At 44.5% G+C, this 12,931-nt stretch overlaps 1 protein-coding gene across 4 annotated transcripts in view; it reads right to left on the bottom strand.

Moving 5' to 3' along the window:
- TUBGCP4 (tubulin gamma complex associated protein 4) overlaps positions 1-12,931 on the bottom strand; it is a 41,662-nt gene that overhangs the window by 18,532 nt on the left and 10,199 nt on the right. For 3 of the 4 annotated variants that reach the window (XR_004002291.1, XM_030577404.1, XM_030577403.1), the window contains exons 7-9: positions 11,599-11,800; positions 2,647-2,812; positions 400-524 (exon numbers count right to left, since the gene is read on the bottom strand). Coding sequence is in view for 3 of the 4 variants with exons in the window: in XM_030577404.1 (XP_030433264.1) it covers positions 400-524; positions 2,647-2,812; positions 11,599-11,800 (493 nt within the window). In the remaining variant the exon portion in view is untranslated. The remainder of the gene's footprint in view (positions 1-399; positions 525-2,646; positions 2,813-11,598; positions 11,801-12,931) is intronic. The other variant, XM_030577405.1, reaches the window with a different exon arrangement.

The raw sequence follows: 12,931 nt of genomic DNA, 5'->3' as shown, positions 1-12,931 counted from the left end.
CCACAGCAAATAAGCAATAGTTGTCCGTTAATTTCCTTGTCTCACTAAAAATTGACACAACATGAAGCTCAGGAGCCCTGTAAAGTCTCCAGCTCCACTGCCTGGTCCTTCCATGCCTGTTCACCTCATGAGCTCTGGTGTGTCCCACCTTCCCCAGCAGCTCACTTGCTCTGCAGGTTCTGACACACCCTGTCTTCTAGAACCAAGGAGCTCTCCAGAGGCTCATGTTTCTGTCCCTAGCTATCCTTGGGGTCTAGTCAGGATTCCCTCAAGCACATTCCCTCCCAAAAGACTTGGTCCATGTGGTGTTTCTAAGCTGCAAAGGGAGAGGCACAGGGTTCCAAGATGTTTAAGCCCCTGGTAGGAGTTATGGACCCAGGACCCCCAACGTTGAATTACCTCAGCAACAGTGCTCCGAATCCAGTCAACCACAGCCTCAAAGTCCACCAGACTAAAGAGTGGCTGCTGCTTGAGGCGGTGTAGCTCTGCAGCAAAAGTGTCTTCCTGGTTCTTCAAGATGGAGCCTACCCAGAAAAGAGAAGAGCATCTGAACTGAAGTAAAACAGCAAGGAGAAAGCAAGACACTTTCCAGGTAAGCTATTAACATCTGTTCAGCAGCCTTTGCCTGGGAAGGGTGTGTGTATGGATTGCTGGGAACATTGTACCAGCCCTTCATGCCCAAAGTCGCTTACTCATTGGACAACAAATACTACTTACTTATAGCTCTAGGCCATCTGGTAAGTGGAATATTTCCAGACAGCCTACAGAGCTGCCTGTCACAAAAGCAAAGCATCTGTCACTCTGCAAGCAATGACGTTTCCTGCTAGTTCCATCCCAATCCAGGACTCAGATCAGATTTTTTGACCAACTAAACTAAAAACCAAACCCCTCTCTTACTGTCTTTCTTCTTGTCTACACAAGAACACTGAATGAAGCACCAACAATCGAGAGCATTCTCACTAGTCACCCTCACTTGGTCTAAGGTTTGCCTTTGTGTCTACATTGCGCCCCCCTACCCAAAACCAGATGCAGGCTCATCTTGGCTGGCTCAGCTGTGACAACTGCCTCAGCTGGCAAACCTCCTTAGTTTGCTGGCTGCAAGTCCCATTCTGATCCTCCCACCACACCATGCCCTCTTTTGGAATGGCCCCCCACAGAATCTCCCTTACCCAGGAATGGACTCTGATCCTACCACCCCTTCCTCCCCCAACCATACTCTCGCATGTGCCCTGCCCCACCAATAATAACACCCCCCTCCCCCCCGCTTCAGCTGCACCACACCTCAGCTGGCGAGACACTGATGGTTCACCAGCTAGTATTCACTCTGATGAACAGCAGCTGGATCATCAGAGCAGGAATACCAGGTGGTGATCTATGGATGGACTGCTGGATGGGGTTGAGGGAGATGTGGTAGCTGCACTCCTCACCACCCCTCAGCTACCAGCTCCACGCCACCTCTTACTGTACCTGCTAGTGGCAAACACTCTTGTGCTGGCAAACTAGTGTGTGTGTCAGCTGACTTACTGGCTGAGGAATAGTTCAGATGGAACAGAGGGGCATAAGCAAGCGAGATACTGTGCAGGGGTGTGGCAGTGTACACTCCCACTGGGATCGCCACAAAGACCTCTGAGCCCAAGGTGGGAGGCTCTCCAGGAAGGATGCTTGATGGGGGTCCACTTCTGGTAAAGAAGAAATATTAAGGGAGGCTGAAATGAGGTGGGGGGGCAGTGGGAAGGAGGCATTCAGGAAGTTTGCCAGCAAAGGATCTGTTGATTTTGATAGTGCACAGATTTTATTGCATCCACAAAGTCAACTGTGCTACAAAGTTTCAGGGGTAACTATTGCCTCCCCAACAATTGTCTGAAAAACTTTTGCATGCGGTCCTAATAGCTATGAAGTCGTTTGTCCAGGGTGGGGGATGGACACATGACCACTGCTGTCCCTGTACTGGCATCTGTGCACGACGCCAAAGCTGAGAGAGCAGGGCTGAGTGAAAATCTGAATGGAGCTCTTTGGCAGGTCTCAGAGGGGAAAGCATTCATCGTATCAACTCTGAGAGCTTGCCTCGTCTGATAGAACTGATTTCTACACAATAAGGCGCTAGAACAGAGTTTATATCACTAACGAGATTGGATACGGATAGTTGCTCTAAGCCTCTTTATATCCAACTTGTGCCATGTCGCTTCTGCTGGAAAGTTGTGAGATTTGGGGAGGGGAAGGGAAGACGACTAGGGAACTGGACGAGATGGAATTTGGGCATCCTTTTGGAAGGATCTTTGGTCTGGATATAGACAAGCTTTTCTCTATGAAACACTGAAGGGTAGATCAGCCAGAAATAGCTGAATACACACTCTTGGCTGCTGTGATAACCACGACTTTAAGAGCTAAATGGGAGGGAGTACAAACTTCCATGGCTTCAAAGCATGGCTTGTAAGTCCAAAGGAAGTGCTGGTTCTTGCACTGGAGTTGGACCAACTATTTAACACTCTTCTCAGCTGGGTCCAGACAAAGCAAAGATCATAGTATTGAGAGATGTATGACAACTCTTTGGAAAGTACTCTGCAGTTAAAATGAACAAAGACCATGGGGCAGCCAAGCTCTGGCAGGGAGCCAAGTAAACAAGCCGACAGGGCAGTTGTTTCCTACCTTTTCTGGTCAAGTTCACATTTTGATTCTCAAACATCTGTACTGATTCTCCCACAAAGAGGATTTTCTCAGCAACCCGCACAGGAATGTATGATGGTAACATTTCCACTCGCAAAGAAAACTGTTTCAGAGATGGTGCTAACATGTTCTCCTCCTCAATCAGGCGCTGTCACAACCCCCAAGGAGATGAATGGGGAAGCAGTAGAAAACACAAGGCCAGGCAGAAAGAGGGATTGGGGGGAACAGACAGAAAGAAAGGTGCATCAGACAAAAAACAAGAGGAAAACCAATGTAAATAAAGTGGAAAAAAGGCAAATCCACCCTACATTATTCAGATACAGGTAAGTCTAACTGATTCCAGTGGTATTTTAGCCTGCTTCTAATCTATGCCAGCAGTCCCTCACCCCTTGAGTAATTTGTTTCCTTGATAGTTGCATATGAAAAGGTTTTTTGAAAATATAGTGCTATATTAATTCGTTCTATTTTATCCAGTATTCTGTTAACATATTCAGAAATTCTATAAAGAAGAAATGCATGATTTTCCTTAACAGAGCAGTGTTACTTTGTCCTTATGTTAATCTAGATACTTCATAACTCTCTAATCAGTATTTCAACCAGTTGTCCTGGTACTGATGAGTAAGGTTCATTGGCTCATAATCCAAGGATCACCTCAGTACCATTTTTAAAGAGCTGAATTGTTAGTCTCTGGTTCTCCAATGTAATAGCTGATTTCAGGAAGTATTTACATATTTTTGTTAACAGTTCAGCCACTCTGTTCTCAAGTCCCTCCAGCACTCTTAGATGAAGACTGCTCAGTCCTGCTCACTTGTTCTTAATTTATCAATTCATTCTAATACCTCCCTCCTGTGCTGATACCTCAATCTGAGGGTGCCTCATTTTTATTATTTGAAAAAAAGTAGCCCTCGGGCAGGAATCTCAATGTCTGTGGTGAAGACTGAGGAAAAGATATCATAAGGAATCTCTGCAGTCTTTATTCTCCTTAACAGCCCTTTCACCGCCTTGGGATTATGTAGACTTACCAATTCTCTCAGACTTCCTGTATAATATACTGAAATAATTTTTGTCTTTGGCTAAATCCCTCTTAGGTCCGTCCATCTGTGTGTAAGCTACGCTAAATGTGGTTTGGTCCCCCTCTAGTCTCCCACTAAGGGCTGGATCAACTAGAACTTTGACTCTGCTACTGCTTCTAAGCAATCCCCACACACATCACACTTTGGTAACAATGCCCCAGTCAAGCCCTCTGAACGGAATCTGGGAATGCTGGATCTTAAAACAGAGGCCTCTACTGTTTGAGCTAAAGGACCAAGTTCATTACGTTGAATTCAGTACCACACTCAAACCTTGCTGGTCTAACTGCTAGAGAAGGACAAAGAGCCATACTGTGCTAGGTTGCATAACAGTACACTTTACTTGTGCACAACACTGAATACAGCAAGTGAAGATGATGATGTGGAAAAATTCTGTCAGGAGCTTGAGGAAACCCTCACTCAAAAATCCATATATACGATTGTGAAGGGAGACTTCAATGCCACGGTCGGAAAGGGAAAGACGACGAAAATTTCACTGGAAGTTATGACATCAGCAAATGGAATCCATGAGGAGAGCGCCGGGTAACTCTGGCAACGACTAAAGAAATGTTCATTGATAATACCTGATTTAAGAAGGCTAAGAGGAGGTGGACACGGATCGCATCCAATGCAAAGAATAAGAATGAGTGACTATATTCTGATTGATCAGCAGCGCATCGTACAAGACATTTCAGTAGTGCCATCATTCAACACCGGTGGTGACCATCGCTTGCTCAGAGCGAGGCTCAACTTCAACAAAAAAGGTGGAAAAGAAAGCGCTACAGATGGCGAATCAGACTGCAGCCGAAAAAATTCAAGGCAATCCCGAAAGCAAACATTTCCAAAGAAGACTCGAGCCTCATAGATAGCAAAGTTTCTGTAGTCCTCCTTGCAATTGATAATTTAACGCAATGCATGAAATTACCCTAGAAAGAAAGACCAAAAAGAGCAAAGGGAAGAATCTCAGAGGAAACAAGGAACTTGTTAGAGAAGCGGAAGAATATGAAGCGAAATGATGGCGACAAACTCAAGTACTCCCACCTCTGCAAGCTGATAAGAAAACTAAAGGAGGACTTTGAGAAATACTGAAATGAAAGGCTCTTAGACTGCTGAATATTGCAGAAGCCTCAAAAAATGCAAATGGGAATTGACGCTGAACAGGTTGACAATAATGGTGCTGATGAACAAGGACAGAAAAGCAGTAATTGACAGAAGAGGGATGGAAACGGTCTCCAAAGATTTCTACACTGAACGGTTCACGTCTCAAATAAATGTCACGCTACCAACACTTCAAAAGACCAATGAGCGCATACTCCCTGTCCTCATCAGCAAAGTTTGGCATACTGTTTATCAAATGAAGGAAGGAAAAGCTCCAGGAAAAGACAGACTTACAACTGAGATAAGAGCTAAAGGCCAAGACCTCTGGTAAACCCTTGCTCAAAGGTTTAGTCTTTCTTGGAAATGCAAAGATACCTTCTAGCTGGAAAAAGTCCAACATCATTTTGCTGTACAAGAAAGGTGATCGCGAAGATCTGAAGAACTATCGTCCAATATGCATCTGAGGGTACTGAGGGAACTGGCTGATGTGATTGCAGAGCCATTGGCCATAATATCTGAAAACTCATGGCGATTGGGGGAGGTCCCGGATGATTGGAAAAAGGCAAATATAGTGCCCATCTTTAAAAAGGGAAGGAGGAGAACCCAGGGACCTACTAACCGGTCACAGCCTCACCTCGGTCTCTGGAAAAATCATGGACCAGGTCCTCAAGGAAACCATTCTGAAGCACTTGGAGGAGAGGAAGTTGATCAGGAGCAGTCAACATGGATTCACCAAGGGCAAGTCATACTTGACCAACCTGATTGGCTCTGTAGATAAGGGAAAAGCAATGGACGTGATATCTTGACTTTAGCAAAGCTTTTGATATGGTCTCCGACAGTATTCTTGACAGCAAGTTAAAGTATGGATTGGATGGATGGACTATAAGGTGGATAGAATGTTGGCTAGATTGTCAGGCTCAGTGGGTCGTGATCAACAGCTCGATGTCTAGTAGGCAGCCGGTATCAAGCGGAGTGCCCTGGGGACTGGTCCTAGGGCCAGTTTTGTTCAGTATCTTTATTAATGATCTGGATAATGGGATGGACTGCACGCTCAGTAAGTTCGCAGATGACACTAAGCTAGGGGGAGAGGTAGATACGCTAGAGGGTAGGAATATGGTCCAGAGTGACCTAAACAAATTGGAGAATTGGGCCAAAAGAAATCTGAGATTGAACAAGGACAAGTGCAGAGTCCTGCACTTAGGACAGAAGAATCTCATGCACCACTACAGGCTCGGGACCGACTGGCTAAGCAGTTCTGCAGAAAAGGACCTGGGGATTGCAGTGGATGAAAATCTGGATATGAGCCAGCAGCGTGCCCTTGTTGCCAAGAAGGCTAACAGCATATTGGGCTGCATTAGTAGGAGCATTGCCAGCTGATCGAGAGATGGCTAACCTAGTGAGGAGGGCTTTAAACTAGGTTCAGCGGGGACAGATGAGCAAAGTCCACAGGTAAGTGGGGAATATGGAGACCTGGGAGATGGGTCAGAAACAAGAGGGAGCGTGGGCTATAATGGCAGAGAGAAAGGAGGGTCAGGGCAAAACTCGGAGGCAAGATCAAACCAGTATCCTAGATGCCTATATACAAATGTGAGAAGTATGGGTAATAAGCAGGAAGAACTGGAAGTGCTAATAAATAAATACAACTATGACATTGTTGGCATCACTGAAACTTGGTGGGATAATACATGTGATTAGAATGTTGGTGTGGATGGGTACAGCTTGCTCAAGAAGGATAGACAGGGAAAAAAGGGAAGAGGTGTTGCCTTATATATTAAAAATGTACACACTTGGACTGAGGTGGAGATGGACATAGGAGACGGAAGTGTTGAGAGTCTCTGGATTAGGCTAAAAGGGATAAAAAACAAGGGTGATGTCGTGCTAGGAGTCTACTACAGGCCACCTAACCAGGTGGAAGAGGTGGATGAGGCTTTTTTTAAACAACTAACAAAATCATCCAAAGCCCAAGATTTGGTGGTGAGGGGGGACTTCAACTATCCAGATATATGTTGGAAAAATACCGCGGGGCACAGACTATCCAACAAGTTCCTGGACTGCACTGCAGACAACTTTTTATTTCAGAAGGTTGAAAAAGCTACTAGGGAGGAAGCTGTTCTAGACTTGATTTTAACAAATAGAGAGGAACTCGTTGAGAATTTGAAAGTAGAAGGCAGCTTGGGTGAAAGTGATCATGAAATCATAGAGTTTGCAATTCTAAGGAAGGGTAGAAGGGAGTACAGCAAAATAGAGACAATGGATTTCAGGAAGGTGGATTTTGGTAAGCTCAGAGAGCCGATAGGTAAGGTCCCGTGGGAATCAAGACTGAGGGGAAAAACAACTGAGGAGAGTTGGCAGTTTTTCAAAGGGACACTATTAAGGGCCCAAAAGCAAGCTATTCCAATGGCTAGGAAAGATAGAAAATGTGGCAAAAGACCACCTTGGCTTAACCACGAGATCTTGCATGATCTAAAAAATAAGGAGTCATATAAAAAATGGAAACTAGGACAGATTACAAAGGATGAATATAGGCAAACAACATAGGAATGCAGGGGCAAGATTAGAAAGGCAAAGGCACAAAATGAGCTCAAACTAGCTGTGGGAATAAAGGGAAACAAGAAGACTTTTTATCAATACATTAGAAGCAAGAGGAAGACCAAGGACAGGGTAGGCCCACTACTCAGTGAGGCGGGAGAAACAGTAACAGGAAACTTGGAAATGACAAAGATGCTTAATGACTTCTTTGTTTCGGTCTTCACCAAGAAGTCTGAAGGAATGCCTAACATAGTGAATGCTTATGGGAAGGGGGTAGGTTTAGAAGATAAAATAAAGAACAAGTTAAAAATTACTTAGAAAAGTTAGATGCCTGCAAGTCACCAGGGCCTGATGAAATGCATCCTAGAATACTCAAGGAGCTAATAGAGGAGGTATCTGAGCCTCTAGCTATTATCTTTGGAAAATCATGGGAGACAGGAGAGATTTCAGAAGACTGGAAAAGGGCAAATATAGTGCCCATCTATAAAAAAGGGAAATAAAAACAACCCAGGAAACTACAGACCAGTTAGTTTAACTTCTGTGCCAGGGAAGATAATGGCACAAGTAATTAAGGAAATCCTCTGCAAACACTTGGAAGGTGGTAAGGTGATAGGGAATAGCCAGCATGGATTTGTAAAGAACAAATCGTGTCAAACCAATCTGATAGCTTTCTTTGATAGGATAACGAGCCTTGTGGATAAGGGAGAAGCGGTGGATGTGGCATACCTAGACTTTAGTAAGGCATTTGATACGGTCTTGCATGATATTCTTATCGATAAACTAGGCAAATACAATTTAGATGAGGCTACTATAAGGTGGGTGCATAACTAGCTGGATAACCGTACTCAGAGAGTAGCTATTAATGGTTCCCAATCCTGCTGGAAAGGTATAACAAGTGGGGTTCCGCAGGGCTCTGTTTTGGGACCGGCTCTGTTCAATATCTTCATCAACGACTTAGATGTTGGCATAGAAGGTACGCTTATTAAGTTTGCAGATGATACCAAACTGGGAGGGATTGCAACTGCTTTGGAGGACGGGTCATAATTCAAAATGATCTGGACAAACTGGAGAAATGGTCTGAGGTAAACCAGATGAAGTTTAATAAAGACGAATGCAAAGTGCTCCACTTAGGAAGGAACAATCAGTTTCACACATACAGAATGGGAAGAGATTGTCTAGGAAGGAGTACAGCAGAAAGGGATCTAGGGATTATAGTGGACCACAAGCTAAATATGAGTCAACAGTGTGATGCTGTTGCAAAAAAAGCAAACATGATTCTGGGATACATTAACAGGTGTGTTGTGACTAAGACACGAGAAGTCATTCTTCTGCCCTACTCTGTGCTAGTTAGGCCTCAACTGGAGAATTTTGTCCAGTTCTGGGCACCGCAGTTCAAGAAAGATGTGGAGAAATTGGAGAGGGTCCAGAGAAGAGCAACAAGAATGATTAAAAAGTCTTGAGAACATGACCTACGAAGGAAGGCTGAAAGAACTGGGTTTGTTTAGTTTGGAAAAGAGAAGACAGAGGGGACATGATAGCAGTTTTCAGGTATCTAAAAGGGTGTCATCAGGAGGAGGGAGAAAACTTGTTCACCTTAGCCTCTAATGATAGAACAAGAAGCAATGGGCTTAAACTGCAGCAAGGGAGATTTAGGTTGGACATTAGGAAAAACTGTCAGGGTAGTTAAACACTGGAATAAATTGCCTAGGGTGGCTGTGGAATCTCCATCTCTGGAGATATTTAAGAGTAGGTTAGATAAATGTCTATCAGGGATGGTCTAGACAGTATTTGGTCCTGCCATGAGGGCAGGGGACTGGACTCGATCTCTCGAGGTCCCTTCCAGTCCTAGAGTCTATGAATCTGTAAGTGATTATTCCCCTCTATTTGGCACTGGTGAGGTCATATCTTGAGTACTGCGTCCAGTTTTGGGCCCCCCACTACAGAAAGGATGTGGATAAATTGGAGACAGTCCAGTGGAGAGCAACGAAAATGATCAGGGGGCTGGGTCACATGACTTATGAGGAGAGGCTGAGGTAACTGGGATTGTTTAGTCTGCAGAAGAGAAGAATGAGGGGGGATTTGATAGCTGCTTTCAACTACCTGAAAGGGGGTTCCAAAAAGGATGGATCTAGGTTGTTCTCAGTGATGGCAGATAACAGAACATGGGGCAATAGTCTCAAGTTGCAGTGGGGGAGGTCTAGGTTGGATAATAGGAAACACTATTTCACTAGGAGGGTGGTGAAGTACTGGAATGGGTTACCTTGGGAGGTAGTAGAATCTCCTTCCTTAGAGGTTTTTTAAGGATTGGCTTGATGAAGCCCTGGCTGGGATGATTTAGTAGTTGTTGTTCCTGCTTTGAGCAGGGAGTTGGACTAGATAACCTCCTGAGGTCTCTTGCAACCCATATCTTCTATGATTCTAATATGCCTGCTCTCACATGTCTACAAGCTGTTCACCAAAGTAATAACAAACCAGCTCTCACAGAAATTGGGCAAACAGCAGCCAACAGAGCAGGCAGGTTTTCAAAGGAATTTTAGCACAATAGACCATATCTTCACTATAAACCGGATATTGGAGTGTTCAAGGGAAGATAAATTCCCTTTATACATTGCCTTCAATGATTATGAAAAAGCATTCAACAGCATACAGATTGATGCAGTGCTAAAGCTCTTGTAGAGCAGGGCATTGACTCAAAGTACTAAAGGAAGCAAACTCTGACTGCACCCTGGATATAACTGTGTTCAACACTCCCCTTCGCATCCCAGTCAAAAGAAGTGTCAAGCAAGGAGACACGATTTCACTGGAACTCTTCACAGCCTGCCTTGAAATGGTAATGAGGCAGATGAATTGGAAGGGTGAAATTAGCATCAATGGAGAGCAGTTAAACCACCTCACATTCATGGACGATATTGTGTTAATTGCTGAAAACACCATCAAACTACAGAAAATGCTGCGAGAACTCAACACAAAAGGACTGTTCTAAAATGAAATTTATGCAGTCTGATTCCTTGCCAAATAATAGTCAAGGGAGAACAAATAGAAGATGAGTTATATGTTTATTTGGGCCAAGAAATGAACATGTGCCATAATCAGAAAGGCAAACTCTCGCAAAGAAAGAAAACTAGTTGGCACACATTCAGTTCTATCAAGTATGTCCTCCAAGGAAAAATCAGTAGAGGCAACATGTTCTGAACTCTTCAACTCAACAGTACTGCTGGCAATGTTGTACAGCAACAAAACCTGGGTACTGACAAAGATAAGGAGCAACAACTGTATCATGGAGTGGGTGGTGGAAAGAATTTTGGGGATTTCAACCTGTGACCAAGTCCCCAATGAAGTGATCAGACAGCAGACTGGAGTGCAGGACGTCATTGTTGAAAGCAGGTACTGTAAAATGTGATGGGGCCAGGCATATAGCGAGGCTCATTGGCAATTGATGGACAGCAGCTGTCGCCGAGTGGTATCCCAGGAACTGAAACCACCACTCGGACGACCTCCAAAGAGATGGGAAGATTTTACTGTGAAAAGGCATGGCTGCCCACAGAGAAGGCAGGCCAGGATAAGAGAAGAATGGAAGATGTGTTGTGATCAGCGCAATCTATATGAAGGCTGATGAACCGATCCATCAAGGTGATGCAGTGTTGGTCCCAGGATATTAGAGACACAAGGTGGGTGAAGTTATAACTTTTACTGGACCAACTTCTGTTGGTGATACAAGCTTTTGAGCTTATACAGAGCCCTTGTTCAGGTCTAGGAAAGGTGCTGAAGTGTCGCAGCTAAGTACCTTTCCCAGACGTGAAGAACTCTGTCTAGCTTGAAGTTGGTCCAATAAAAGATATTACCTCACCCACCTCCTCACTTTACTTGCTGTAATTTGATCCTTTCTAATGGCTTCACTAGAATTGAATCTCCCTTTTTTGAAGAATCTGTTTAGTCTGAACCTCATGGACTTAGCCATTTATCCATGCTAAACTTTTCTCCTTTTACTTTCCTGCTTCCTTTCTTGTTTGATACATGTGTGCCTTATGTGTGGCACAATGCTTAAAAAGTTCCATATCTCCCACCTCTATGACCTCACTGGTCCTTTTTGCCTAGTTTGTAGCTGCATATTACAGTATCTCATTGATTTGTCATCTTACCATGGCTCATTAATGCTCTTTCATTGAAGCAGAAAGACAGATTTCTGACTACATTCTCTAATGTTCTGAGAATGCCATACTTTGACCTGCAATCTCACCAGGTCCTGCAGCTCTCGCAGCTGTTTTCCTGTTAGTCCCCCAATCCCCAGGTCATCCTCCTCTTCTTCAGGCTGGGCAGGGACATTCCCAGAAGATGGGCCCTGTTTAACAAAGAACTCTTCATGCTGATCCAGGAGCAGTCCATGCAGCATCCAGGCAGAGAGCTGCTTATACATGACTCCATGACATACAGCCAGGATCCTGGGGACCAAGCATAATGGAAAGTGAAAGAGGGCAGTGTATAAAACAATCAGAACGAAATACGCATGGTGAGAGCTGAAGTGCTAACAAGTGAAATTTGCTCATGGAGGAAGGTGAATGGCTTTGAGTGTGCTATTAAAGTACTATTTGTATACCTCCCTCACAGGAAGTAGGATCAAACTAAAGTATCCAATATGTTAGCTTATCACTGCTCCTATTCACTTAGCTGCCATCTTAGGGGGGGAGGGATAGCTCAGTGGTTTGAGCATTGGCGTGCTAAACCCAGGGTTCTCAGTTCAGTCCTTGAGGGAGCCACTTAGGAATCTGGGGCAAAAATCAGTACTTGGTCCTGCTAGCGGAGGCAGGGGGCTGGACTCGATGACCTTTCAAGGTCCCTTCCAGTTCTAGGAGATAGGATATATCCATTAATTTAATTTAATTTAACAGCACCACAATCTGCACCTTGACAGTCCTACTCCAAGGGAACCCATTTCTAGTAATATTCAACCAATCAAATCACCCCATGTCTGAATCTCCAATCTATGTTCCAGGGGGTCAACTGACACAATGGAACTTCTTCCAGTGCAACTTCCATACAAATTGCATTAGGTAAGGGGAAAAGTGCGGGGGTGGGGGGCAGAGACTTACAAAGCCATCCCTAAGCCAGTCAACTGGTCCCTCATTGACAGTCTCAGCAGAGAGGCCAGGGAGCGTAAACCCCCATCTTCCGTAGGAAATGCCTCACAAGCTCAGCAGTGAGATTGCGCTGATCACAACGCGTCTTCCATTCTTCTCTTATCCTGGCTTTCCTTCTCTGTGTGAGGCCATGCCTCTTCACAATGTGTAGGGTGCCCAGACAGCAAATGTGAAAAATCGGGACGGGATGGGGGGTAATAGGAGTCTACATAAGAAAAAGATCCAAAAATCAGGACTGCCCCTATAAAATTGGGACTTCTGGTCACCCTAGATAAATAGTAGTTCAGTGTGTGAAGGAAGCTTGTACTGCAGCTGCCTATGTTGTACTTATTCCTGTACATAAACAGAGGATTTGAGCCTTCAGGGCTGTCAGCGCAGCATTTCACTCCTGCCTTTCAGACCGCACAGGGCTCTTGTGAGACATCTCTCTATTTG

The sequence above is a fragment of the Gopherus evgoodei genome, chromosome 10 (genome assembly GCF_007399415.2).
Source record: "Gopherus evgoodei ecotype Sinaloan lineage chromosome 10, rGopEvg1_v1.p, whole genome shotgun sequence".
Classification (NCBI taxonomy): Eukaryota; Metazoa; Chordata; order Testudines; family Testudinidae; genus Gopherus; species Gopherus evgoodei.
This window is presented reverse-complemented; position numbering and strand designations above follow the sequence as displayed.